Source organism: Astatotilapia calliptera, chromosome 3 (genome assembly GCF_964374335.1).
Source record: "Astatotilapia calliptera chromosome 3, fAstCal68.1, whole genome shotgun sequence".
NCBI classification, from domain to species: Eukaryota; Metazoa; Chordata; class Actinopteri; order Cichliformes; family Cichlidae; genus Astatotilapia; species Astatotilapia calliptera.
In genome coordinates, this window is record NC_137424.1 from 18,043,359 (window position 1) to 18,071,015 (window position 27,657).

At 41.6% G+C, this 27,657-nt stretch overlaps 1 protein-coding gene across 1 annotated transcript in view; it reads right to left on the reverse strand.

The window, feature by feature from the left end:
- Positions 1–27,657, reverse strand: part of LOC145422991 (protein NLRC3-like) — a 146,781-nt gene that overhangs the window by 95,382 nt on the left and 23,742 nt on the right. Inside the window, exon 4 of the mRNA XM_080295022.1 lies at positions 1,896–2,072. Coding sequence (XP_080151148.1) covers positions 1,896–2,072 — 177 coding nt within the window. The remainder of the gene's footprint in view (positions 1–1,895; positions 2,073–27,657) is intronic.

Genomic DNA, 27,657 nt, shown 5'->3' on the forward strand with positions numbered 1-27,657 from the left:
TCATGTTCTCACTTAGATCATCGATTTCTACTTACATTTCTTTCTGGGAAAAATGGGGATTACTTTGGAAACAGGAAGTATTTTCCCCAATAAGCAGCCCTGGATTAGTAAATCACTCCAACATGTTCTCAGGCAGAAGAAGCTGTCTTGTTATGAGGGAGAGAAGAAAAAGATTGAGGCACAGAAACTTGTTGAAAGAGAGATAAAGCAGCTAAAATCAGGTGTAAAAGTAAAGCAGAGGATGAGCTGAATAAAGGACACTCAAGGCTGGCTTGGAAAGGAATGAAGTCCATGGTGGGGATGCAGAACAAGGAGCAAAGATGAATGTGATGCTGAATCAGCAGAAGACTTGGACTCATTTGATTCCAGCTTTGATATCATTGATTTCAATGAAGAGCTTTGTGATTGTAGCAAAGGGCTGGTAGCTCTGAGAGTCCCACTGATGAGGTGTTTGTGTGGAAATCTCTTAGTGGGACCAAAGAGAGAAAAAGCCCTGGTCCTGATGCTGTGGGAGGGAAATGATTGAAGTGTGCTGTGAGGAACTGAGTGGGAGATTTTCACACATTTTCCAGTCCTCCTTGGAACAACAGGAAGTTCCCAGCATATGGAAACAAAGGTTAAGTGTCCTATGGCACTCAGTGATGATGGTGCTGTGGCCCCACCACCTCCACCTCTTTGTAAAGGAACTAACTGTCATCTGAAGCTTCAAATGGGACTAAGACTTCCTCCACTAGGTGGCAGTGTCTGATGAGAAAGTGTTAGTGGAGCTGGCCTGGAGTCAGAAACAGGAAGATGCAGGATTTGGGCTGAAATGGGGAAAAGTGGTTCGCACTAGTGCCTTAAAGCAAGAAGGTTGTAGGTTGAAGCTTGTTGGCCTTTCTGTGGAGGTTGGATGTTCTCCCACAGTCCAATGAAATGCTGCTTAGGTTCATTGGTGCTTCTAAATTGGCTGTAGGTGTGGATGTGAGAGAGTGCTTCTCTGTCTCTCTCTGTTGGCCCTGTGATGGACTGCTCACCTGTGCAGGTGGACCACGCCTCTTGCCCTATGACAGCTAGGGCACAGGCTGCAGCCCTGTGAGCCTAAGCTGAATAAACAGTTAGCAAAAATGATCCATAGATGGCCTGAAATCCCCCAGTTAGCAGTTTGGTAGATAGCTATGACATGCTAATCCCATCCAGCAGCTGTATTCTACCTGTAAGCTGATCCCTGCTGAGCCAAAGCACTTTTTCATATACAAATTACAACCTTTAATAGAAACCTATTGGTCAGCATCTTATTAGCCTGCTGTTAGCTTCATTCCACAGAAAACTGAGAGAAACTAACAGAGTTGATAAAGAATAAAGAGAAATGTGCTGATTTAAAGCCTTTGAAGTGCTTCAGATGATCTCTGTCCACTTCTGTCCACTCATTCATTCATGTAAGCTTTCTAATGCAGCTTTGATCTTCACAGTCTGCTTCATGAAACTCATTCTAACCCTGAATGTCAGAGTGTTCCTCCTTCTCTTTCCCATCATTCATGCTGGCAGTGGAGGAGATTTGGATGTTGGACTGTGTTTTGGATGATGTGTGTATGTTTGTGTTGGACTGCTGTCTGTAAAGCAAACGCACATTTTGCTTTGGATTTCAGTGTCAGACAGACTTTAAGGTGGAATGAAGAGTTGGAGAGTTTCACAGTGAATTATCCAGTGGAGGATTTTTCTTCTTCTTTGAAGGTTTGAAATGTGAACATTGTTCTGCTGCAGTCAATGGACTAAACCAGAGAAGAAGAAAACAGACTTTACCATGAAGATCCTCAGTGTGGATCAGTATAATATCAGCCTGATGTCTGCAGTTTAGTGTCAGCACAACTTTCACATCATATTCATCTCAGCACAACTAAAACATGCTGACTGACCTCAGAGTTTCAAGTCCACATCCTGGACTCTCCAGGAAACCACACAGATGCTTCACTCCTGAATCCTGCAGCTTGTAGTTGTCACTCAGGTCCAGCTCTCTCAGATGGGAGGGGTTGGACTTCAGTGCTGCTGCCAGATAATCACAGCTGATCTCTGACAAACCACAGTTGATCAATCTGTATAAAGAATGAAAGATGTAAGTTTATTAGACAAAGTGTGAGCTTGAAATCATTCAGTGTTTCATCATCTGTTCAGAGCTGAAGAAGGTTCAGAATGTAGAAGTTTAGAAAATGGAAACTCCAAACAGCTGACAGAGTTCATACGCCTTTGTCAGGGTCAAATTCAAGCAAGACCATGTGAAAATTAAAACACATCATCCTAGGTGAACTTAAACACCTTTGTTCCCCTTTTGTTAAGACATAGAAAAGTACACCACACAAAAATACTGCAAAAGGAAACGGTCGCCTTATATACATAGTGTATAAACTCAAAATGCACATTTCACTTCAAATTAAGATTAAGGCTTTGAACAGATCACATAGTTCAGTTCAACATATAAGACTTTAAGAATGCACAAGCATCTACTTAAAATCTATTTAATTTATCATCCATGATATTATTTTGTACAATTCCAATGTATTTTGTTCATCTCCCTTAAATAAACAGGCAGTCTTAAAGTATGAAATATTCATATACAAACACATATAAATGTGTGTACTGTCTCAGTGGCTGATAGTACCCCACAGGCCTCAGTGTGAGCTTGAAGACATTTATAATGTTTAAGTAGTTTAATGTGCAGGTGCTGACGATAAACACATTTTGAATGAAAGCCGGGGAACTTTGGTAGCACAGAAACAAGTGGCTATTCTTTGTGACTATATGGATCACTCACAATACCATTATTTCACACAAAGGCACCAAATTAATACTCAAAAAAGCTGCAGCAATACACACAAATATAAACAGTACTTGGTGACAACTTTGCTTTTAGCCTTTAACCCTTCTTGACTACTTTTGATGTGGCCTCTATATTTTACCTTTAAAAACAGTTTATCTTGCCAATCTGTTATTTTCTCATTTTGACCAACTGTATCAGCACAATTTATCTAAATTCAGACAAAATTTAAAATACAAGTAGAAAGTGATATTTTGACTGTAAAAACCACACACATGTTTAACGAATCATCTTCATAACTTGAAATGCAAATAGAGATTGTACATTTTTAAAAATACGCACACGTTTTGCAAACAACAAAGTTATATGGTACTATTTACCAAAAAATGCAGCCAAGGCTCAGACGTTTTTCATATAATCATTTCAAACTATTTACAGAACAATCAGGTGTCAAACAATAGTTTGTGTCACTCTAACACATATGAGAACAGCACAGGGATAAACCTGCAGGTCTGACAGCAGGTGTGTCACTCAGCGTTTACACTGCAATCTGCCTTTGTTGGCTTTAAGGCAGCAACTGTGACGATCACTAGTAGAACTGACACACAAAACAAAACAACAGCTACACACTAAATACACAAGACAACAAACTAACTTGAGACCAAACACGGTAAACGTCACAAATCTCTCACGTATCAAAACTCTCTCTCTCTTTCGCTCACTCGCTCTCTCTTGCCGGTCACTCCTAAAACTTCCCCCTTTTGCTAAACAACCAAATGTCATGTTTCCATATCATTTTTGATTGGTCGACATGGTACATTTTCCCACCTATAGGGCTTTGGAGCGTGATGTCACGGGAGATGGGCCATGCCCCCTTCCGCCATGACAGTAGGCCAGCCAAAGGATACCATTTCAGCTATGGATCGTACGTGTTGTGTTGTCTGTTGCAACGTTAGATCACACGATCGTGAAGGCAAGAAGCTGGATAACGGGCTCTCTTTTCATCGTTTTCCATCCTGGAGGCAACGTGAGGGATCCTATGTATCCGATATTACTAAACAAAGACGTCAGGCTTGGATTGCAGCGGTGAGACGAGGGGATATCGAGTTCTCTGCAATCCCCAGCTTTTTGTTGGTTTTCTCACGGCATTTTCTTTCCGGTGAGTTCTAAATTAATTCATATCACTCTTGAAAGGCTTTTAGTGTTATTTTCAATGTGCTGAGGTCATAGATAATGAGATAAAACATGCTAATGTGTGATGCTGCAGAACCACATCATGTCGACTGAGTAGCTTATGATTTGGCATTATTGCAGGCAAACCAGCATATGAAATGGATGTAACAAATCCAGACTGGGAACCAACACTGCACATGGGGCATGACGACATACCTGTATCAGACTCGGACCGGCACTCAAGGCGTACGCAACGGAAGCGAAAAAGAGCACCCATCGGAGGTAAACAACCCCCCCCCCCTCTAAAAACATACTAAATTGCTATCACTGTACACTAATCCGCACATAACTTCCAGATGAATCACACACCTGTCATTGGAATATTGGTGTACATTTACCTTATGTCTAATTTTATCTTACAGGCTTTCGTTATGCAGCTGCAGAGTCTGAAGGTGTGCCCCGTGCAGAAGTGATTGATGAAGATCTGACAGAAGACCAACAGCAAAATCACAATGTCATGGAGGCAGTGGACAGCAGTTGTGTTGGACAAGTGGAGGTTGAGGTAGCAGCTGCAAATGTGGATATACTGAAGAAATGTAAACCTTTTAAAATGATGACAGATTACAAACTCTCAGCTGTGTCTGTAATCAAACCTCTGTAACTTTGCTTCACTTCAGCAGCATCAGCTCATGTTCACATGTTGATTCATGGTTTGCTTCAGTTTTTGATGGACTGCAGAATATTTTGAAGGTTATCTGCTATAAAAAGCCAGAACAGGAAAATCTGCTTCATGTGTTTCTGTTTGATCCTCAGTGACTTTGACACAAAGGCCTCTGCTGTGATTATCACACCTCTGATCAAGTCTCACAGTGTCAGCTTTGTTTTTATACATATGGATATGTGCTGATAAATGATCAGAGTTATAATATTTCCCACTGTCTGCTGTGTGCCGTGACCTTTGACCTGCTAAAGACAGTCAGCTGTGGATTATTCATTGTTGTGTCTGATACTTAGAACTGTGAGGAAGAACACTACACAGTTAATCAGGGTCCCCTCTCTCTGAATCAGGAAAGGTGGGCAGGCCGCGTGTGGGCCGCGGGCCATACGTTGAGTCTCACTGTTTGAAATGTGAACATTGTTCTGCTGCAGTCAATGGACTAAACCAGAGAAGAAGAAAACAGACTTTACCATGAAGATCCTCAGTGTGGATCAGTATAATATCAGCCTGATGTCTGCAGTTTAGTGTCAGCACAACTTTCACATCATATTCATCTCAGCACAACTAAAACATGCTGACTGACCTCAGAGTTTCAAGTCCACATCCTGGACTCTCCAGGAAACCACACAGATGCTTCACTCCTGAATCCTGCAGCTTGTTGTTGGAGCTCAGCTCCAGCTGTCTCAGATGGGAGGGGTTGGACTTCAGTGCTGCTGCCAGATAATCACAGCTGATCTTTGACAAACCACAGTCCCTCAATCTGTATAAAGAATGAAAGATGTAAGTTTATTAGACAAAGTGTGAGCTTGAAATCATTCAGTGTTTCATCATCTGTTCAGAGCTGAAGAAGGTTCAGAATGTAGAAGTTTAGAAAACGGAAACTCCAAACAGCTGAAGCCAACAGGAAGCAGCTTCAAACAAACACAACAAGAGAAAAAACTCTTAATGTTTCACATTAAAGTCGTACATTTCTCATAAAAACAGGACAAAGACTTGAAAAAGTCGTGTTTTTCCTTCCAGGAACCACAAGGCTTCACTTTTAAAGGTGAAGTGTGAAAGAAATGGACATATTTGAAGTCCAACACCTTTTTCCAGTCACATTATTAAAGCAGACAAACTACAAGCTCATTTTCATTCCAACAAGTCATCTTCTGACCTGGACTAACAACACTGGTCTCTATGTGCAGCTGGCTGTGAGACCAGTGCTCAGGGAGCGTCTACAAAGTGCAACACTGAAAGAACATCACACACTCATTTGCTTCCATCATCCAACCTGAAGAGGAAACAGAGACGCCTCCCCTTCAAAGTAAAAGCTGCTCCTTTTGGACACAGTATCAAAGAAAGTCTACAGTATAACATAGAAAAGACAGAACAAAGTTTTGGTTGTTTTTAAATTGTGCAGAAATGAAACTACACTAAGCTCAATTATGTGACAGACATTTCATCCCATGTCAGTTTGGCCTCATCCTGGGCCGGATTATCCAGCACACACTCTGACCACAGGCCCAGGGGCCACGCACAGCTGGGCTCCATCCAAGAGACAGCAAACAAACCAACACAATAATAAAAAGCACCATGTGATCTTCTTACATCTTCAAGACAAACATAGTAAAAACATGAGCATATTTGTTTCCTGATAAAATGATGTGACAGGTAGAACAGAGTAAAGTGGTGGTGTTACAGCCTTTCTCCCCTCTGCTGCCGAGGCTGTTAGTCTCTCCCAAACTCAGCTACAGGACTTCCAAATGAATGAAAGCAGCAGAAGTGGCTTTACAAATGAAAGAGGAAGAGGAGAAGAAGAGGAGAGGGAGGCCACCCTGACCATCACTCCAGCTGAAAACATCACACTTCCATTAAAGTTGGTGAGAAAATGTTGAGCAGGATGAGCTGCTGGCTAATCTGGAGGCTGTAGCAGCAGCTCACAGTCACAGTGGGTTTCCACTCATGAAAAAGCTCTGGCTGCTTCATTTCTCATCTCATATCAGAGACTTTAATGCTTCACTGAAGCTGTACTGTGATGCTTCCATATCCCAGTGAGGCCTCCATAATGATTTCAGCTGTTCTGTACACACACTGTGTGCCCTGTATGGCTCAAAGTCTCTGCAGCCTGTTTTTATCTGCTATCATCAGATCTTCATCATCCTCATTCACATCCCTCACACACTCTACAGCCTCATCAGCACTGACTTCATCTTCACTGACTGATGGAGCACAACATGAACCTGTGGAGGCTGAAACACTGTCCTGTCAAACATCTCCCCGTCACCACTCCACTTCTGTCAGCCTTTAAATGAACCCTGCTCAAGTCTGTCACTTCTGTTTGGAGCCAAAAGGAAAAACTGTTGTTCAGTCGTTTGGAAAGACAACATTTCTGAAAGCACTCAAACTTCTTCACATTTGTCTTCAGACACATCCTGAACATTTCGGAACTAAAGAAAGTTTCAAACATCAATGAAAGACCTGAAATATAGAAAAACAACAACAGCCGCAGTCAGTGAACTCACCTCAGAGTCTCCAGTCGACAGTTTGGACTCTCCAGTCCAGCACACAGAAGCTTCACACCTGAATCCTGCAGGTTGTTTCAACTCATGTCCAGCTGTGTCAGATGGGAGGGGCTGGACTTCAGAGCTGAGGCCACAACTTCACAGTGAGACTCTGAGAGTCGACACTCAGTCAGTCTGTGATGATAGAAAATATAAAATGTGTTATTATAAAAGCAGAAAATCTGCATTATAAACACAGACTGAATGTATATGAAGACAAAACAGAGTGAGGTCATAATCTGATGAATCTGCTCTTCACATCTGTGCTTCAGCTCCTCTTACTGTGTTTGACATGACACAACGATTGAGTCTCTCTCAGACCTGCAGACTTTTAATGAGAATCTTTGTTTGGCTTTAATCTGCAGATGAAGGAGGAAGATGGTGTCACATTTAGGCTTCCATAATGTCCACAGTCTGTCACTGAGATCTGATCCAGAGTCAGAGTGAAGACACACATTTGGACTGTTTCCTGTTTTGACTCCAGAACATTTTGAATGAGTTCAGCTCAGTGAAGAGTTCCAGCTGGAAAGATGATCTCTGTTTGCTACCTGCTGTCAGGTACGACTGTTCACGTCCACACGCAGGAAAAACCTGCTGACTGTTACCAAACGGAGCAGAAATCTCATCACTGGACAATAATGATGAATGAACTCAGAGCTGCTGATATCAGATCTGATTTCAGGGGAACTAAACACAGAAATGATTGGCTCATTTGAGCTTTCTGAGCCATTATCTGCTGCTGTGTCGCTAGTTGGCAGAAAATGATTTGTATTCCTGTTCAGGGCTTCAGTGTTTATGAGTCCAGATCCAGGTGACAGCAAGTCAAAATGATGTTACCTGTCTGTGTCCAGCAGCAGCCTGTATTAACTTTGAATATTGTTATAACCTGACATGGATCAGTTTGTCTTTGATTGGTTTGTAAATGTCACTGTTTCCATTGGACCTGAGTGACGTACAAAGACAGAGAGGGAGAGAAAGGAGAGAGAGGATGGAGACAGCAAAGAGAGAGCAAACACAAACAGGTGAGAGTGGACAGGTGACCAAGGTCAGCAACCAATCAGAGAGCTTCTGTTTGACCCACAGTCACTGATGATGACTGCACATAACCAAGCAGTGTGTTACTCTGATATCAAATATGGATCCTGCTCTTATAATAATGATCATCAGATGATATTATTGTGTTATTTTGTAGCTGAATACGATGTTTGTGTGATTATCAGTGAAAGAAGCAGTGAGGAGGATGGAGAGAGAGAGAGGACAGAGGGTGAAGTTAGAAACACTAAAAGGATTTTTCATGGATTTCATGGATGATTTGAGTGATTTCCAGCAGGACACTTAAACATGTCAGTGGACGTCCTAAAGAACATATTCACTGATATGAAACGTGTCATTGAACAGGATTAATATCAGTGGAAACATGGTGGAAACAGCTGTGACTGCATGGATGTGACACACTTCAAATCTGTTCTCCACTCTTGGATTTGGGATCCATGGAGCTGCTGCTGAGTCTGTACAATAAAGGAATGGTGTGGAAGGTTGCAGCGTACGGACACAAACACTTTGTGGTTACAATCTGATTTTATTTTCAACATTAAACTACTAACCTACACTGATCAATGATGTTAATGATCACATCTGGACTCACCCAGCCTTTCTGCAGTTCCTCACAGCTGGAATCAGTCTCTGTCGTCCCCGCTTTGATGTTTTGTACTTCTGCAGGTCCAACTCATCCAGAACCTCCTCTGACATCTGCAGCATGAAGGCCAGAGCTGAGCACTGGAACTCAGAGAGTTTCTTCTCTGACTTCAGGAACTCTTGGATCTCCTGAAATAATGTGAGGTCGTTCATCTCCATCAGACAGTGGAAGATGTTGATGCTTCTGTCAGGAGAGATTTCATCACTGTTCATCTTCTTCAGGTTGTTGATGACTCTCTGGATGGTTCCTGGACTGATCTCTGTCTGACCCAGCAGACCTACTAAGAGTCTCTGGTTGGACTCCAGACAGAGGCCATGAAGGAAGCGAACAAACAGGTCCAGGTGGCCGTTTTTACTCTGGAGGGATTTCTCCATGACTCTCCTCAGAAATACATCAAGTGATTGGAGATCTTTGTCATCAAAAAGACTGAAAATCATCTTGGTGAAAGATTCTGATTTTAGAAACATCTTCAGCACCTCTGTCTTCCTGTTGGTGTGACAGTGGAACATGTAGACTGCAGCCAGAAACTCCTGAATGCTCAGATGAACAAAGCAGTAGACTGGTTTCTGGAAGATCTCACACCCTCTCTTTTGAAGATCTCTGTACAAACTCCTGAGTACACCGAGGCCTCTGTCACATTCAGACCACACTGCTCCAGGTCTTCTTGGTAGAACATGATGTTTCCTTTCTCCAGATGTTCAAACGCCAGCCTCCCCAGCTTCAGAAGAACTTCCCTGTCAGCCTCCGTCAGCTCCTGTGGACTCGTCTCACGTCCCTCACGGTACTTGTTCATCTTCCTCTTTGTCTGAACCAGCAGGAAGTGTGAGTACATGTCAGTCAGGGTCTTGGGCAGCTCTCCTCTCTGCTCTGTAGTCAACATGTGCTCCAGAACTGTAGCAGTGATCCAGCAGAAGACTGGGATACTACACATGATGTGGAGGCTCCTGGATGTCTTCATGTGGGAGATGATTCTGCTGGACAGCTCTTCATCACTGAATCTCCTCCTGAAGTACTCCTCCTTCTGGGCGTCAGTGAAGCCTCGTACTTCTGTTAGCCTGTCAACACATGTAGGAGGGATCTGATTGGCCGCTGCGGGTCGGGAAGTTATCCAGACGAGAGCCGAGGGAAGCAGATTCCCCTGGATGAGGTTTGTCAGCAGCTGGCTGACTGATGACTTCTGTGTGACATCAGACAGCAGCTTCCTGTTGGTGAAATCCAATGAAAGTCTGCTTTCATCCAGGCCGTCAAAGATGAACAAAAGCTGAGAGACAGCCAGCTTCTCTGCTGTGACCTTCTGTAATGTTGGATGGAAAACATGGAGCAGCTCCAGAAGACTGTACTGCTCATCTCTGATCAGGTTCAGCTCCCTGAATGAAAGCAGAACCACCACACTGACATGTTGGTTCTCCAAGCCCTCTGCCCAGTCCAGAGTGAACTTCTGCACTGAGAAGGTTTTTCCAACACCAGCCACGCCGTTGGTCAGAACCACTCTGATGGGTCTCTGTTGGTCAGGTAAGGCTTTAAAGATGTCCTGGCACCTGATTGGAGCGTCATGGAGGGCGTCCATCTTGGAAGCTGTCTCCAGCTGCCTCACCTCATGTTGGGTATGAACCTCTTCACTCTGTCCCTCTGTGATGTAGAGCTCAGTGTAGATCCTGTTGAGGAGGGTTCTACTTCCTGTTTCATCACTTCCTTCAGTCACACGTTCACATCTCCTCCTCAGACTGATCTTACGTTCATATAAAACCTCCTGCAGACCAACATCTGCTGAAAGAAAGAAAAACAATGAGACTAAAGAGAAAGAAAACTCTTCAATGTCTGAACAACACAAGAAGTCCAGTTTTCAGAAATGAGTCCATCAGCAGACAGATGTTCAGTCTTACTTTGTACACAGCTGCTCTGACTGGCTGTCTGCAGTCCAGCTCTTCTTCTGGATCTTTCTCCACACTGTGCAGAAGCTCTGATGGTGACACAGAAAAGTCACAGTGGAGATACTTCTGTCCACCTTTGATTAGACTCATTATAAAAAGGAAACAAAGTTTGAACACAGTCATGTTTCCAGTTCACTGACTTACATTTATTCCATGGACACTCACTCTAACCTGAAGCACAGCTACAACCCAACATTGTTGAGGCCTCATCTCCTCCTTTCCTCACTGTAGAGGTTAAATATGCAACAACCAACAAATAAAAGAATTTGGTTCATTTCAAAGAAATTCACACGGTGACCAAGTAAAGTAACCGTAGTAAAGGAGACAACATCCCGTTGATGGTGGGATTATTTGAAAGATTTGCTTTAGTCACGTCACCAAATGCAGTTGAACCACCCGTGGATCCATGTTTGACCATTCTACCACTCTGAGCTCTGCTTTTGAATCATTTTATTATTATCATCATTCATTTATTCATTCTTTGGAGGGGGGCTATTTCCTAATGCCGCCCTAATAAGCTGATGTTCAAGGGGAAATATAACAGAAACTCTTTCAGTGTTATTCATTAATAAATTAACAGATAAACTGTGAAGAAGAAAAAACTGAGATTTAAAGGAGAGAGTGAGAAACTTGATCATCCATCCTCATAATACATGTTTATCAGTATCTGCTGTGACCATACTGCAGTAATAACTACAAGTCTACATTTCTGTGACTGTTGATCAATCACAGCAGGAATCTGAGCTCATCTCTGCACACAGAGCAGCTTCAGCTCTGGGATAAACTGCTCGCTTCACGTCCTTCTCAGCTCACAGACACTCATCCTGATATTTTCCTTTAACATTTGATGGTATAATTCATCTGAGTTTACACTTTATCTGCATAAATACAGAAAAACAGACCCAAACACCAGAAACCATCAGTTTCACCATGTAGAATATATTGTTGTTTCCTTGCTTTTAATTCAGAGAAAAACTCTGATTTGGATTTTCTCTGTTCTCTTTGCCACAGCCCATCCCAGCAGCAGCTGAAGCAGCTGACTGTCACAACACTGAATAACACTTTAGGAGGAATTTCAGAGGTCAGTAAAGCTCCAGTTTCAACATCAGTTAATTAATCATAGTTCATCATAAATGTTAACCTGGCTGGCACACATGTTAATGTTAGCCATTTAAATATTAGCAGTTAGCTGAGGCCACAAGAAGAAGAGGCCCTAGAAGAACAATGGATGATAAGATTAGATTTTCAAGACTAGGCAGAGACGTGTTTTCCTTTACTGTCCTCTTACAGAGGAGGGAGCAGATACCAGACGAGGTCACGGAGGTACGGGGAGGATTCGCAGCAGACAGCAAGACTGCCACGTCCATGCGAGAGAGCGATGGCTACGATAATCTCTGTTTTTGTCTCCCTATATAATGTTGTACAGCCCATGTGAGGGTTAACACAAACATCAGTCCTTCTACTTAAGTATGTTTGACACTTTGTTTACACCTAAATTAACTTTACTGTTAACGAGTTTTCATGTTTCTGTAATCCACCAGTGTGCTCATGCTTTTTTAAGTGAAAACATATTTTAATGATCAAATATAATTATGTTTGTTATTTGTGGATTTTAAATGTCCTTGACAGAGACAGATGATGATCATTATCCTGCACTGTGCTCTCAGGTTTGGTCGAGCTAGCACAAAGAATGGCTATGTTGAACTTCCTCCTGGGATCTACACTAAGAAGTGAGTCCAACATTAGCAGGGTCTCTTTCCTTTATCTGATTCACTTTAGCATTCACAGTCACGTGAAGCTTGTTATTAACTCGATAAGTCAACCCAGGGTTTCAGCTGAGCGCTCACATGAAACACATGGTGTTGGCAGCATCTGATCAATCATATTCATGGAGACGTGTATCAGCAACAGAGCAGCTGAGTTTGCAGAAGGAAGTCAAACTAAACCACAGGAACAATATGAGGAGATTACACACATAATGAAATACTAGCAGTAACACAGCTGCTGCAGACAAATCAGTCGTGTGATCGTGTGTGAGAGGAGAAGGACTGTAAAGGAGTTTGGTGTTAAAAGCTCTGTATGAATGTGGGAGACTTTGAAGGGCTTTAAAAAGGCCAATATAAAATAAAAGGCAGCAAAATTGCTGATTGTGAAAGTCACCAGACTTATCAGACCTCTGTGATTAAGACCTGTAAGAACACCTGTTTGTACTTGTTGGCATTATATCAAACACACACGTATATTAAGCCTTTGTTTGAACTCTGGTTGAATTTGTTACTTTCAGACTGTGAAACATCACAGAGGCTGCAGCTGCAGATCTTTTAATCACCTGGAAATTTACTTTAAATGTTAGATGGAAAATGTATTGCTCAGTTTAACCAAAGTAAGAACAAGAATCCATAAACCTTCATAAAGACAAACATCTCCCAGAACATTGAGCTGCTGAAGTGTCACTGAAGGGAAAAACTATTTGTCCTCCTCCATCCAGCAACACCTGAAACACCTGAGTGGAAGCTCCTCCCTACACTGTGTTTGAAGCAAAGCACAAAGGAGACACCTGCTGGAGCAGCTGGAGTCCTACAGACACTCAGCCTCTTCACTACACAAACACCTCCTACAACATCCACTCTTTCCACTCTGACTGCTGTGTTTGTGGAAACACTCCAACACACACCGCTTCACATACCAACATAGAAATGTGTGTGAAAAAGAGCTGAGCTGATATTAAACATGAGGATTTATTCAGAAATACAGAGTCAGGAACAACATCTAGACACACATTACCTCTCAGCAGCAGAAGAACAGCCTTTAAAGTCTATAACAATACCCTTCGACCTGTTGCTCTTTAAGGAAACACAGCTGGGTTCAGGTCCAGGCTCTGGATTAGTTTCAGGGTTATGTCCAGCTGAGCCTGGTACGCCCCACAGCTCTGGGCTTTAAAACAACACACACAGAGGTATGAGTGTGAATAATGATGGAGCAGTGATGTGAGTGCTGAGCTGTGACATGGAGAAGAGTCATGGACAGTTAGAGATGGTCATCTCACCTCTGAGCTTTGGTCTGGCTCTCATGTTCCCCACACAGAGTGCTTTTAGAGGGAGGGACTCCCTCCTCTCTGTCCTCACACTGATCCATGCTGCTCAATTCACATCAGCTCACACACACTTTCTACCTTCACCTGCAGAGGAAACACAAATCATTCATGTGCACATCAACTGAGAGCTGCAGAGGTCGTGTCTGATGTTTTGGACTAACATCCATCTGAGACGCAGCTTTCATTTCAGTAACAGTGCCCAGGACCAAGCTGACTGCTTACAGAGAGTTCATACTGTAACTGCTAGCTGCTCTTTGGGCTCCGCCTCCAAGACTGTGTTGTAGGTTGAATGACTTCTTTGTGAGCACGGCTGCTGAGTTATTGCATTTATGTGCAAGGAATTTAATTGTACCCTTGAAATGAAATTATTTGCTCGGATCATGTTTTTGCTAATGCTTGTGTTATGACATAAAAAAAACAAACTGTAGGACAGGTGAGAAGTGGGAGGAGATTTTCAAATTAATTTGTAGCTGTTTATCTTTGTCTTGTCAGAGTTAAATGTATCTTATATCTCCCTTTTTTCACTGAGCAGTTTCAACTTTTATTAAAAATGGAATGATATTTTTTTAAGTCTGTAACTTGTGGATTATCAATAAAGTGCATTTATTTTTTCAACATGAATAGTGTACCACTCTTCAACCTTCTGCATGACTTGACTTCGTTTACTTTTCAAACATACTTTACTAAGAGCATAAACAGGACATAATGCCAGCATAAAGATGATGATTGGTGATGGGTCTGCCTCGCACAACCCCTCGCTGGAACAGAGACAATTCAACTACAACAGCAAAAAGCTTTGAACACCAGGCAGAGCTCTTTGAGTTTCTTGTGCATGAGGGAGAGAACTGGACAAAACTCATACTGGAGACATACAAACACATCTGTGTTTGTATGTGTGGGGGTCAAGATGTGACCCCATAAACAACTTCCCTAAACCTGCAGTCCAGCTATTGTTGGGATTTAAATATATATTCTTAATTCTTATTTTCTCATTATATTTTTTATTTATTTTAATATGAGATGCCTTCAGAAACTGAGCTCAGAGGAGACAAGACTAGGTTAAGGCATAAAACAATAAAAGAAGGTATGACCTCTCTCATGATCCCAAGTTGTGTGTGCATGCCAGAGCACTCTGGAAGGCACACAGAGTCTTTACAGACTACTAAGGATCAAACCTCTGTCATCATGCAATCGATTATAAAACTCTAAGCATATATGAGTAAATATTTCTAAGCATAAATGACAATCAACAATATTAACCTTACAATTGGCATCAGGGATTTACTTTTAGGCAATAGGGCAGTTTTACTTGCTGATCAGCAAAAACATATTTATGTTACAGTTTTTTCAGCTAAGAAGAGCTTAAAGACTCTCAGCTTTTATACTCAAGGCCCTGTAAATAGTTGGACAAAAAAATCATTTTCTCAGAAGTGTTCATGTTCCTTTATTCACAGATTATTTCACAGATAGAGACTGAATAACATTTGTAACCCGGCACTTTGCAAAAACCAATGACTTTAAATAAGTATTGTATTATTTTAAAAGTCGGAATATAGTATAAATACTATGCCTAACCAGAAACTTATGACTTTTATTAAAAAAATATTTTTAAAAAATTGATCGTTTAAATGCATTTATCTTTAAATAGTTTTTGTCATTAACCAAAATGCAGTGAGTTTATTTTCGAAATGTAAAACCTGTCAAACCCGTTTATGGTGTGAACAAAGCGGACATTTTATGACGCAGTATTTTAAAGCAGAGTCAGACATGAGAATCTAGAAACTATCAACTACATGTAGGTAAAAGACTAACTTGTGACTTTTTTTTAGCTTGTGCTGTTTCCATGAATACAAAGACAAATTGTTAAAGGAGGAAACAAAGCAAACTTACAGTTTCTTCACACACCAACAAGCTCCGCTCCACACCTGGACACTAAACACGGACACACAGGTGAGCTGCTTCCGGGAAGGAGGCGGGACTCCAGCTGAAGCTCACAGGTGGGAGGGGCTCAGCTCTGTGTGTGCTGATGTGTTAACTTTAAAAATATGCCGTCTGACTGCTCAGACTGAGTCAGAGTAAAGTTCACATGCTGACGTGTGGAGACATGAAACCTTGTTGTAGCTGCAGGTGTGAACACACTGATCCCAGATCAGCTCTGCTGTATTTGTAACATGAACATTTCTGCTGCAAAGCTTCAAATGTTCAGCATGTTTCTTTGTTTCCAGTCTATAGATCAGGTCACACTTTCTACCTTCACCTGTGCAGTAAAGACTGAGAGCAGAGCTGAAACCAAGCGTCCAATCAGGGAGCAGCATCAACACCTGAGCTTCCTTCAGACTCTGTTATTGAAGATGTTGTTGGTACAAAGTTCATCTGCTGCTCACATGAATCCTGTGATGAAAGCTTTGTTTCACTGAAGGTTTCTTCAAAGCTCATTTCAACCTGTTGAAGTCATGAATGAAAGTGCAGACTGAGAGTGGATCACATGATGTTTAAGGTGTGTCATGTGACATGTTCAGTATTGTCACACATGTCTAGTTTGTCCCTGATATCATAACTGCTCAAACACTGATGATTATATTTGAAGAATTATTACTGATGGCAGCAAAGTTTGAATTGAGCTCTCTGTCTGTGCGGATTTGTCGCCCTCTGGAGGTCAAAACACAAACTGCATGATGTCACTGGTTACAGTGACATCATGCAGATATATATACATATATATACATATATATATACACACATATACATATATCACTGACTTTCAGCTTGTTTGTGGATATATGACTGACTTTAATTATTAAACATTCGCACATAAATAAGTGACGTCATATTCAGTACTTTTGACAGTTCACTCTTCAGCTGCTCCATCTTATTAGGGAAATTCCATGTACATAAATGTAAATTTCAAAACTCAACCCCATCATTTAATTTGTTTTTGATTGAAATTGAATATTACTTAAACTCTCTTAAATTAACTTCCAATAAAAAAGGTTTATCATTGATTTAAATTCATTCAGAAATGTTTAACGAATGAGCTGTCACAATTTTCAAGTACAAAGTTGTTATGAAGTCTGTCACATTCCCCCCTTTTTTTTCTTCTTTTTTTCTCCTTTATTTATTCATCCTTCTTATTTCATTGTACTGTATATTGTTACTCTTATTTGCCTTGTATGTCTACTGTACAAACTGGAACTGGAATGACTGACTGTTCACTTTATAATTTCAATAAAGTTTGGGGGGAAAAAAAGAAAATCTCTTCGGCCACTCCCTTCTGCCGTATTTTGCGGCAAAATTATCCACACCCACCGCTGCGCTATGAATTGTGAGATATATGGGACCACGAAGCGTGCGCCGGACCACGCTTGATATTTGGGGAAATCGACAGCGCATTTGAAGTACACTTCGAATTGGGACAGCCGTCGTCGCGTGGCGGTGACGTAACCGCACTTAAAATGCGTACTTCAAGCATGCAGACCCTGAATTGGGACAGAGCCATCAAGCCATCCTGTCACACTGAGCATGTGCAAACACAGCAGCCAACATTCTGTTACACTGAGCATGTGCAAACACAGCAACCAACATCCTGTCATACTGAGCATGTGCAAACACCACTCTCAGCTTCCATCACTCACAAGCTCCACCCTCCACTTAAAAGCCCAGAACAAAGCTTGTGACCAACACAGCACAGACAGAGGTGATGTTCACGGTCTGTTTCTGGGTGGGAAACTCACCTGTGGGTGTGGCTGTTCCTCCCCTACAATCTCTGATGTCACAGCTGCTAAATTAGACTGAACTGAAGCCAGACTCAAACAGAAAACATCCTCAAAGACTTAGAGAGAGCGCTGCTCTATCTCTGGACCCAGAATATATGTTCCACCACCTGTGCTTCAAATCCAGGGAGAAGGTGGACATGTTTGTGGGAGGCTAGGATTCTGGACGCCCTTTGCGGCCACACTGTGATGTCATGGACCTTCAGAGGAAGCAGAGGCTGAATTTAAACACACCTGCTGACTTCATGTGTTCGGCTCTGACAGCTGCCATGTGTCACAGCGTGGATAATAAAGCCATCAAACTTCACTCAGCTCCAATAACACCATCAGTGTTTGATGTCCAGAGGATTCATCAGCTTTAACCATGATAGAAGCAGGAAGTTAAGATGAAGATGATAAACCACACTGAGCGACACACTGCGAGCAGGTTCGCAGAGATCTGAGCAAGAGCGAATGAAAAAACTGAGCGAGAGGGGCTGTTATTGAATGAATGAAGTCCTCATTTCCCAGCTTCAGTCAGACTGGTTCACCTGTCCCCACACCAGTCACACCACTGGCTGAGAACATGGATCAGCACTTGTACTTGAGCACATGGATAATGTGACTTGGAGCTCTTTTGGTTCAGAGACAGCAAGCAGTTAGGCAAAGAGAGAAGAACTCAGCCTGTGGGATTCACTGAAAGAAGTCATATAAATCCTCAGCACCATCCACAAGCATTTGTATTATTTGCAAAGAACATGGAGAACATCGGTGTATGAACGCAGCAGTATTCATGTATATTGGAAAACAACATTTACAGCTACATTTACCAGAGGATCACAGACCCGCGCAGTAAACACAAGAGAGATAAACATGTTTGTGAACACAGGTTTGTTCTTACAGATTTATGACTTAATGCCAAACTATTCTGATCTCATTTTAAAATGAAACATGTCCATGTAATGACTGCATTAACCTGATGGGCCTGAGGTCAAGTTTAGGATATATTGTTCATTTCTTCAAAAGATATTTCAGATTGGTCGTACCTGATAAGTAGAAAAAGTAAAAATTATCTTTGAATGGTGTTTTTCTGTTTATTTATTTCTAAATGCTTGGACTGGCCAAAATGAAAAGGATTAGCAACGAGTATGTAACACTGGTGGTGCAATACTAGTAATGGGCATGTAAGACCTGTTAGTGCTACTTCTTGCCTTCGTTGCCTGTTGTACGGCAGTATAGTTACCTTTAACCACAGTACGAGGACAGAAGGGAAATATGGACCAGATCAAACAGGTTCTAGATTTGTAGGAGCTAAGGGTGTATGACAACAGAGGACTTGTACACAGTAGGTGTAGAAAACACAATTGCATTTATTAGCAATTATTAAAGTTGTGCACATTTAACAAAAGTAGAGCGCGCTTCTTGAAAACAAAACAAAATAAAATAAACCCCACAAATGGTCGACCCAAGGATATATTGTCTTTTGTGTCTTTTTTAAAGTCAATTTCAGTCTTTCAATGTTCAATAGTCACTCAGTGTGTTTGTAACCAGTCGGGTTACAATCTACCAGTTCATCCGGCTCTTTGGGCTGGGCTCGCCATCCAGTACTGGAAAAGGGATCCTCGATTCTTCTCAGGTCCTCAAAACCAATCCAATCCAAATAAGCAAAGGGAAAAAACCTGACCTGGGGACAGATAAAATTATTTCATGATGAGAGCCAGGCGTCAGGACTGCCAAAATGAAATAAATAAATATATCATTAAATAATTAATTAAATGTGTCAATAATTAATGAAATGTGTCAATAATTAATTAAAATGTGAAATACATAAATAATTAATTAAATGTGTCAATAATTAATTAATTACATGTGTCATAACTATTTATTTAATTAATTAATTCCAATTTTAATTAATTATTGCCACATTTAATTAATTATTTAATGGTGTATTTAATTAATTCATTATGGCAGTCCTGGCGTTCCATAGTCCTCTAGTCTAGGAGTGCAGTCAGGGAAAAAAAAAAAAAAAGGGGGGGGGGGGGGTTCAACAGTGGATAAATACAGCATCATAGAGTTACAATTTGCTATTCATTCCTCACTCAGAATGGAATCCCAGCATTTTTATAGGCACTGGAGGCTTTGTGAGTAGAAACGGCAGTTGAATTAATGCATCAATAGACTATGCCATCTTCCTGTCAGCTTGAGTAAATCCCCTGACGTCTTTTAGGGCTATTACTACAGATACAGCACAACGTCACACTGTGGCAACTGTCACCTTAACGCCGTCTCATGCCGATACAGCTCTGTCTAAACCCAATGACGTACATGGGGAAGGATGAATATAATGTGACACAGATGGTATTCGATCCCAAAAGGTTTCACACAACGAGTAGTGACTGACACTGCACAGGTGTGTTTTCTTTGTTCTAACTCATAGTGCAGATGAAGCAAGTCAGATTGCAAATTAAAATTAGAAGAGCTTCACAGGAAGTGATTAGTGATTATAAGCAATGCTGCAAAGGGGACTGGGTGTCCATGCTAAAGTGCAAACTAATAGACTACTAAGGAATCAGCAGAGCTGTTGGTATTATTAATGTTCTCATCAAACCCAGAAACCAGTGCAGGCACTGGTAAGCTACAAGTGATAAATTGGAGGCTGGTGTTACATTTTTGTCATTGCTATGAGCTGTGCTACTAGTGCATCTCGCACCAAAGCCGCTCAGTCATGCAGGACACATGGTTGAAAGGGTGAGGTGGGGACTAATTTGCACAGGTCCATGCAAACTAAATGAGGAGGCAATGGTGAGGCCATATTTCTGAGCTATGCACAAAAGAAATTATTTTCACTGAAAATTTCTTTTTTAGATTTATGTAATTTGGATTAAAAGAGATGATGTGAAAAGTAACAGTTTAATCAAAGACCATTCATTTAAATGAAATTTAAGTGCCACCTACTTCCACCTCTGACCTGTGTATAGCTGCTAGATTATGAACAAAGTAAGACATTTTTAAATGCATACAGCGCAACCCTGAACTTCTGTACACATTACCCCGTAAAGAGTATTCAAATATCCTTCAAAGTCGACATTAAATGTTGTTTAATCTGTCAGATCCTTAGTACAAAGTACAAATGGACCGATCAACTGGCCAGGGATCGGAATCAGACGATATTCAACTTCTCGACATGGAGTAGTGACTGGCTGATCAGCTTCCAGTATGTCTGATTACAAGCCAGCTAGTTTCATATATGTGCACAGTGCCACAGACATATAGGCACACACACTCACAGACACACACTAACCTGTTGTTAGAGGCAAACCGCCTCACTGTGTTTCCAACATCAAACTCCACAGACCCTTAAATCACCCTCACCCAGCTGAACATTGAATATTTTAAAGAAGGTAAGGAAGAAGAAGATGTTGTTAAAGTTAAAGCTATCCAGAGCTCATAGCCAGCCCCAAGCCAGCAGCCTTGGTATGAGTAAAGATCAACACAAAAGAAAAATTCCAGAGATGAGTAAAAAAAAAAAAGCGAGAGAGAGAAAGGATCAATGCCCTGTGATCTGGTGAAGTTCCTGACATTTGTTTTGGTATATGAATCTGTTGTACCTGCTTTATTTGTAAAGGTAAAATATGTCAGGCAGTGTGGATGCACAGCAACTCATTATTAGACAATTCTTTGAACTTGTTTCCAATAGACACATCATGCTCATCTGATCTGATCTTCTTTTGCTTCCTTAAAAAAACCAGTCAGCTGCAGACCTTTTTGGCCAGAGCGGCGATAACGACGCCCAGGTTGGACAGTGAGCTGTTGATGGCGGTCATCTCTTTGAAACGGTCACCCTGAGACTGGCTCTTCACCATTCGCTCACTGCCAGCCAAGTCCACCAGGCACAGAGTGGCTACACACACAGAGAAAACCAACTCTTATAGGAAGCAGTGATCCGTTTTTCCTTCCATTAAAGGTAGTTTTAATACTTTACAAAACACTTCTTTTAGCGCTCAGGGGCTCAAACATTAACGTTGAGTCATCAGAGCAGATTTTGCACTGGTTACAGTAACAATAACTAACCAGACTAAATATTATAGATCCAAAAACAAGAAACCACATTCCTGATGCTGGTACTTCCAGTGTGATACATTTGCACTTGACATCCCTGCCGGCATTAACTCCCTCAATATCCAGCTGGAAGACTGAGTGGGAGCGAGACGAGCGGTCATTCTGGGCTGTCTGGGCAGTGGAGCGATTCTGATTGGCCAAAGCAATCAGACGGAGAACCTGAGAGGACGAGGGAACGTTTTAAAACATAGAGCATCGATAAAGTTTGATGTATTTTCAAAGTTTGGTAACAATTTGTCAGCAGATTTGAAATTAATTTGTTCTGAGCTACAGATGTCTGTCTGCTGTACCTGATCCTCATTGGAGACCCGCTCATAGGTGAGATTAGTGATTGTCAATTCGTTGCTGGCTGTCTTGCGGATCTCATGCTCAGGTCTCTTGCTGGACTTGCCGGTGAACACAAGGTCCCTCAGGGTCTCATTGTAAATTTCGACGAAGCTCGCTGTGAACTGTGAAGTGAGTGGGGGTTAATGCCCCACACTCTTTTCTGTCACTGCTTTGAATGCACAGACTGGTCTTAATGTTGATCTTTGTAATCTTCAGTGTTACGACCCGGCTCAAAAGCCGCAACATAAAAACAGAGATGAATAGCAGAGTGTGGGTGAGAAGAGGTTTCATCCTAAAATGGAAAACCAGGTTGGCTAAAATGGCTGGTGCCACCAAGGCAAAGACTAGTGCACTGCCGGGAAGCTTGCCTCAGGTATGCTTTTATCCACACCTGACTAGGTGTGGCTAATTAGCACCAGCTGAAAACACTGAGACGATTAGAAGCTGCAGAGGGACGTAACATTCAGTATTGATATTTGTAAATGTAAACTATGAGGATTTATTTATTTTTAATTCTTTTCTTTTTTTTTCTCTTTTTTTCCCTCTTTTTTTCTTTTTCCAAATAAATGTCCCGATTGAGTAATGAAACTAACCCAAAGGAGAATTCTAACAATATTAGACAGGCCATTCAATATGCTTTATCGTGGACAACTCGTGGCTAAAAACCCACACACACACACACACACACACAAACCTCTAATCAAACATGAAAACGGATAATCCAGCTGAAGCTTCAGACAGCCGTCAGACAGTGAAACACTGCCATCTGCTGGACGCGAATAACAAAGACGCTGCTTTGACGGGTGAGGGAGTTTCAACAAGTCTGCAACGACTCAAGCATCAAACTACAGAACTATTCTAGCGGACATGGTGCTCTAATGACTGCTTCATTAACGCAGGTCAGAAAGGATCAAACATATCAATAAATTATAAAACACAAAACGTCTCTTATTGCCCAGGGCTCAGGAAGTGAGTGTGTTCCTTATAGCCTATTAAACCTTAGCAGGTTATTTTGATGTGTTACAGATGAAACAGCTATCCAGTAACATTCAGCTACAAAAACGCTTTTTTATAATTACTTTTTTACAGCTTCGCACTTTTACACAAGTTTTATCATCAGTGTCACAATGGCTGCTGCTAAAATTGAGTACAAGATATTTGTTGGCCTGATTAAAAGGTCTTGATGCGTGCTCAATCATCAGGGAAGTAAATCTCCAAAAGTTGATTCTGTTCTTCTGGACGTAGCGTTTTCAGTCAGAGAAACCAGCCGACTGAAGGAACAATGGGCTGGGAGGTCAGTTCCTTAATCATGATTATGCAAATTCTCATGACCATTGATCAACAACCACTGATCAATGGTCCTGAGTACCATTCACAGAGAGTTGGAGAACGGCTGCAATCACAGCATTGTAAGATGGTGACAGATGTACCCTTAGGCCCCCTCCTTGATTCAGAGAGGGTCTTTCCCTTTTCACGTAAATGGCCTCCTTGACTCCGCCCTCAAACCAGCGTTCATTGCAGTTATTGTTGACAATCACATTGTGTCGTGTAACCATCCAGCTCACATATTCAATGTAAATGATTTGTTGAACTGAAGACATGATGAATGTTCCTGCATTAAAACACATCCAGCCTAGTGTTCTCACTCTCCCTAAATGGATCTGTTACATTAGTGATATATGGGAGTTGTGTTTCAGTCTTTTCCACATGAGGACATTTACATTTAGTTTTTGCTTTACTGATGAGTGGCTGGTTAACCTGCAGTGGTTGAAGTATGTGTCGGTCGTCTGGAAGAGTAGGTGTAGAAGACGTCTTTAATGAATGTAATGCTCTGAAGGTGTCAGTGATTACTGTGAATTCATTATAAAAGTGGATTTCAGTGAATAAAGTGAATAAAGACAGGCCCTCATGGTGACGCTCAGGTGTCCATAAAGTGTAACAGGAGAGCTTTGTCATACTTTCAGAGATTTTACATGAGCCAGTCTTTCAAAAATTACATAAATAAATAATTCATTCATTCATCCACAGGAAACACAATGCTCATATCTGAAAGTAAACTCTGATATATATCCCCGACTAGAGTTACTACTAAATAAAGGATCGCCCCAAAATGACTAAATATATAAAGACACTCTCCAGAAGAAGTTAAATGGATTTTATTTATTGTACAAGCAATATCTTCATAAGAATTACAAATTCTGCAGACATATTACCTTCTTACTGAACCTGAACAACTCACACACAGACGTGTCTGCTGCTTATCTTTGTTCAAACATGATGTTTTATCTTCTCTTCAAAACACATTACTCATCTTTCTGGCATCGTGTTACATGAAAACACCTGCATTCTACCTGTGTCATTGTACCACAAAGACAATGATTGCAACACTGTGCTTGCAAAATAGAAGAAATAAGACGACCAGCAAATACATAAAAGATGGTAAAAGTGATTCCATCTTTGTGTCTCCTCCCATTGTTTCCCCAGTCTGTCTAGTTCCCATATTCCCAGGACACCGCTGGACAACAAGTGGGTATTCCAAGACTGAGAGACAGCCAGAGTTGGCAAAAGATCAGACATTCTCCACTTAAGTAGAAGTAAAAATACTATTGTTCCAGTGAAAGTTAAAGTACTGATTCAACTTCATTACTCAGCTAAAGCAAAAAAGTACAGGCTCGAAGCGCTTACAGAGAAAAGCAGACAACAGAATACAACAGAATGCTGATGGCGGCAGTAACACACACTTGGAGGAGAGGCTCCAGCCGTCCATTCCAGCCCTATCCCTAACATTAACTCTAACCATAACTTTAACCTTAACCCTATCAGGTCTTGTTTTACAAAGCGATTCATGATTAGAACAAAAAACACATTTACACATACCGATGATTTGTCACATAGCATCGTTACCTGTTGGGATGAGAACGTGTTGTTTCCAGAGCACCACAAATTGGGGTGTCTGTAGCTCAGGTAGAGCAGGAAACCTACTAATCAGAAAGTTGCTGGTTCAATCCCCGCCTGCTCCAGCCTGCATGCCAAATATCCTTGGGCAAGACGCTAACCCCAAGTTGCTCTCCGATGCATCCATCGGGAGGATGAATGCGTATTAATGTTAGATAGAAAGCACTTACAGAGAAAAAGCATAGAAAAAAGTGAGTGCATGAATGAGGCAAGTTGTAGAGAGTAGAAAGGTTTTATACAAGAACCAGTTCATTTACCGTTATATTTTAGTTTCATTTTCAGTTCTGTACTTTTTACATGTAATATTGATTCATTAGATTGACTACATGCATTAGACCTAACTTGCTGACAGCAAATTTAAACAACCGTAATAATTTATTTTCAGCGTCTGAAATATTTATTTAGTTTGTTTTTTGTTTTCTTTTTGGCTCCTGATATTAGTCAACTACTATTTGTCAATGTTGAACTAATAATGAATCTAAGAAAAGCTATTTGTCACGGTTGGCCAGCGTCAACCGTGGGGATGTGAGGAAGGAGGAGCCAGGCACGGAGCTCTGAATGCAAGCAGTGCGTTTATTTACAGTGAATGGAAAATAACAATAAATCCGCAGTGCGTTCCCGACTCCCGTGAAATGTCCTCTTCCCAGTGCTAGTGTTCCTTGTCTCCGCTCCTCAGTGTCTGAGCACCCCGTGCTCGCTGCCCTCTCGTCTCCACGCTTCTCCTGGGGAGATAACAAACAGGCAGCCGTAAGACACATACAATGCGGCAGACTATCCGTACTGACTGGCCGAGAGACTAACGTGAAGTCACGCAATGATCCAGCGTCAGAGAGAGCGCCACCGCATTCTCAAGTAGCTCCTCTGACAAGGCTTGATCAGCTGTGTGATGGTCTTCAAGTGTGGCCAACCACCTGGCAGGGCCACACCCACCAGGCCTGAAGGTGCCTGTAAACAGGTGCTCTCAGAAACTCCGGCATCCACACACACACACACAGATATACCTGCAAGCAGGGAGAACGAGGGACAGCACACCAAAAACACACATGTCCATAACTGCTGGGTCGTTTAGACTCCTGAGCTGTGCACGAGGGGTCGAACACCCACTGGAAGGCCGGGCACTCGTTTTCAACCGTAATATACCTGATGTGCTCAGGTAACCTGTAGCGCCATGAAACCACTGTCACACCAGGGCGCATAAGAAATGATGCTTTAAGAGACTGATGGGATCGGGCAGCAGGGAAAACATCCACAAAATGCTACTTTCAGTTTGACTCCCTAAGACTACCTAAACTAAGTAGAGTCATTACATGCTTGTTAAAAGCAAACTCTCATATAGTTTTTAATGTGCTTCTTTCATTACAATGACTAGATAAAGAATGTGGCCCTGTCTCTATTTAACACTGGCTACCCCAAAATGTTTCCAAACCTACAACCGTAACTTTCACTGAGAGATTTTTAGATACGGTTATTGAAGCTGTGGGGTTAATTTTTTAAGTAACATGAGAGAGAGGCAGCAGCATACTGTTAGATTATAATATTATTTTATGCCATGTTATACCCCTAACTAAAGATTGTGAATTATTATGTAGTTTTAGTTTGCATTATTCTCCTGAATTAGAAGAAGCTGACAACTATTGCATTAGTTAAACTGATTTGCATTAAAGTAGACTGCTGATTTATTGTGGATGAATGATATTGTTTTATGATGCATAATACTGTTCGCAGAAAGCCATCGCCTTATTTGTCTGATTAGAAGAGAACAGAGCATGCTGGAGTTTTCTGCCCCAACTCAGCAGGAGCAGATAAACGGGGAGCCAAGGTCGTAGCTTAGACGCCGTGTGAGAGAAAAGCATGTGAATGTTTAGGCTTTTATGATAAGGTGGGAGAACCAGAGGCTATAAGAGTTTGAGCAATGCTCCACCATTTTGAGATCTGAGGCTGTCTGCATACGGTGTCCATCTCCCACGCGTGTGATCATTAAAATCATCGTTTGACTCAACCCGACCGGACCAGTGTTGTTATTGTGGTTTTTTCTCTTGTCTCTTGTCTCCATCCCCATATTTTGAACCATAACAATACACACAGAGCATCAGTGATAGAAAGCTAGGCTAACATAGGGTAGCTACCTGTTCAAGGAGAAACATGTATAGGCCCATCTCAAGTGCCAGTGAACATCTAAATGATTCAGGGAAGACTTTGGAGAAAGTGCTGTGGGGAGATGAAACCAAATTCCAATTATGTGGCTTTAACTGACCTTTTGAAATAGGAGTGTGATGCAAAAAATAGCATCCCCGCAGTCAAGCAGAGAGATGGAAACATTATGATGTGGGCTACAGGACGACTTAGTCGGGGTTCCAAGCAGTCAGGAAATGTGACATCGTCAGACTGCAGGCCACGGATTGGCTCGTCAGTCGCGGCACTCAATGAGTCATGAGACGGTGTCTTTCACTAAAATCAAAACTGCAGTTTTTTAAAAACCCTGCAACAAGGCAAATAGCTGCACAACACCGTGGTTTCCAAGTGTGACAAAAAGCCACAGATACATCATTCACACATTCACA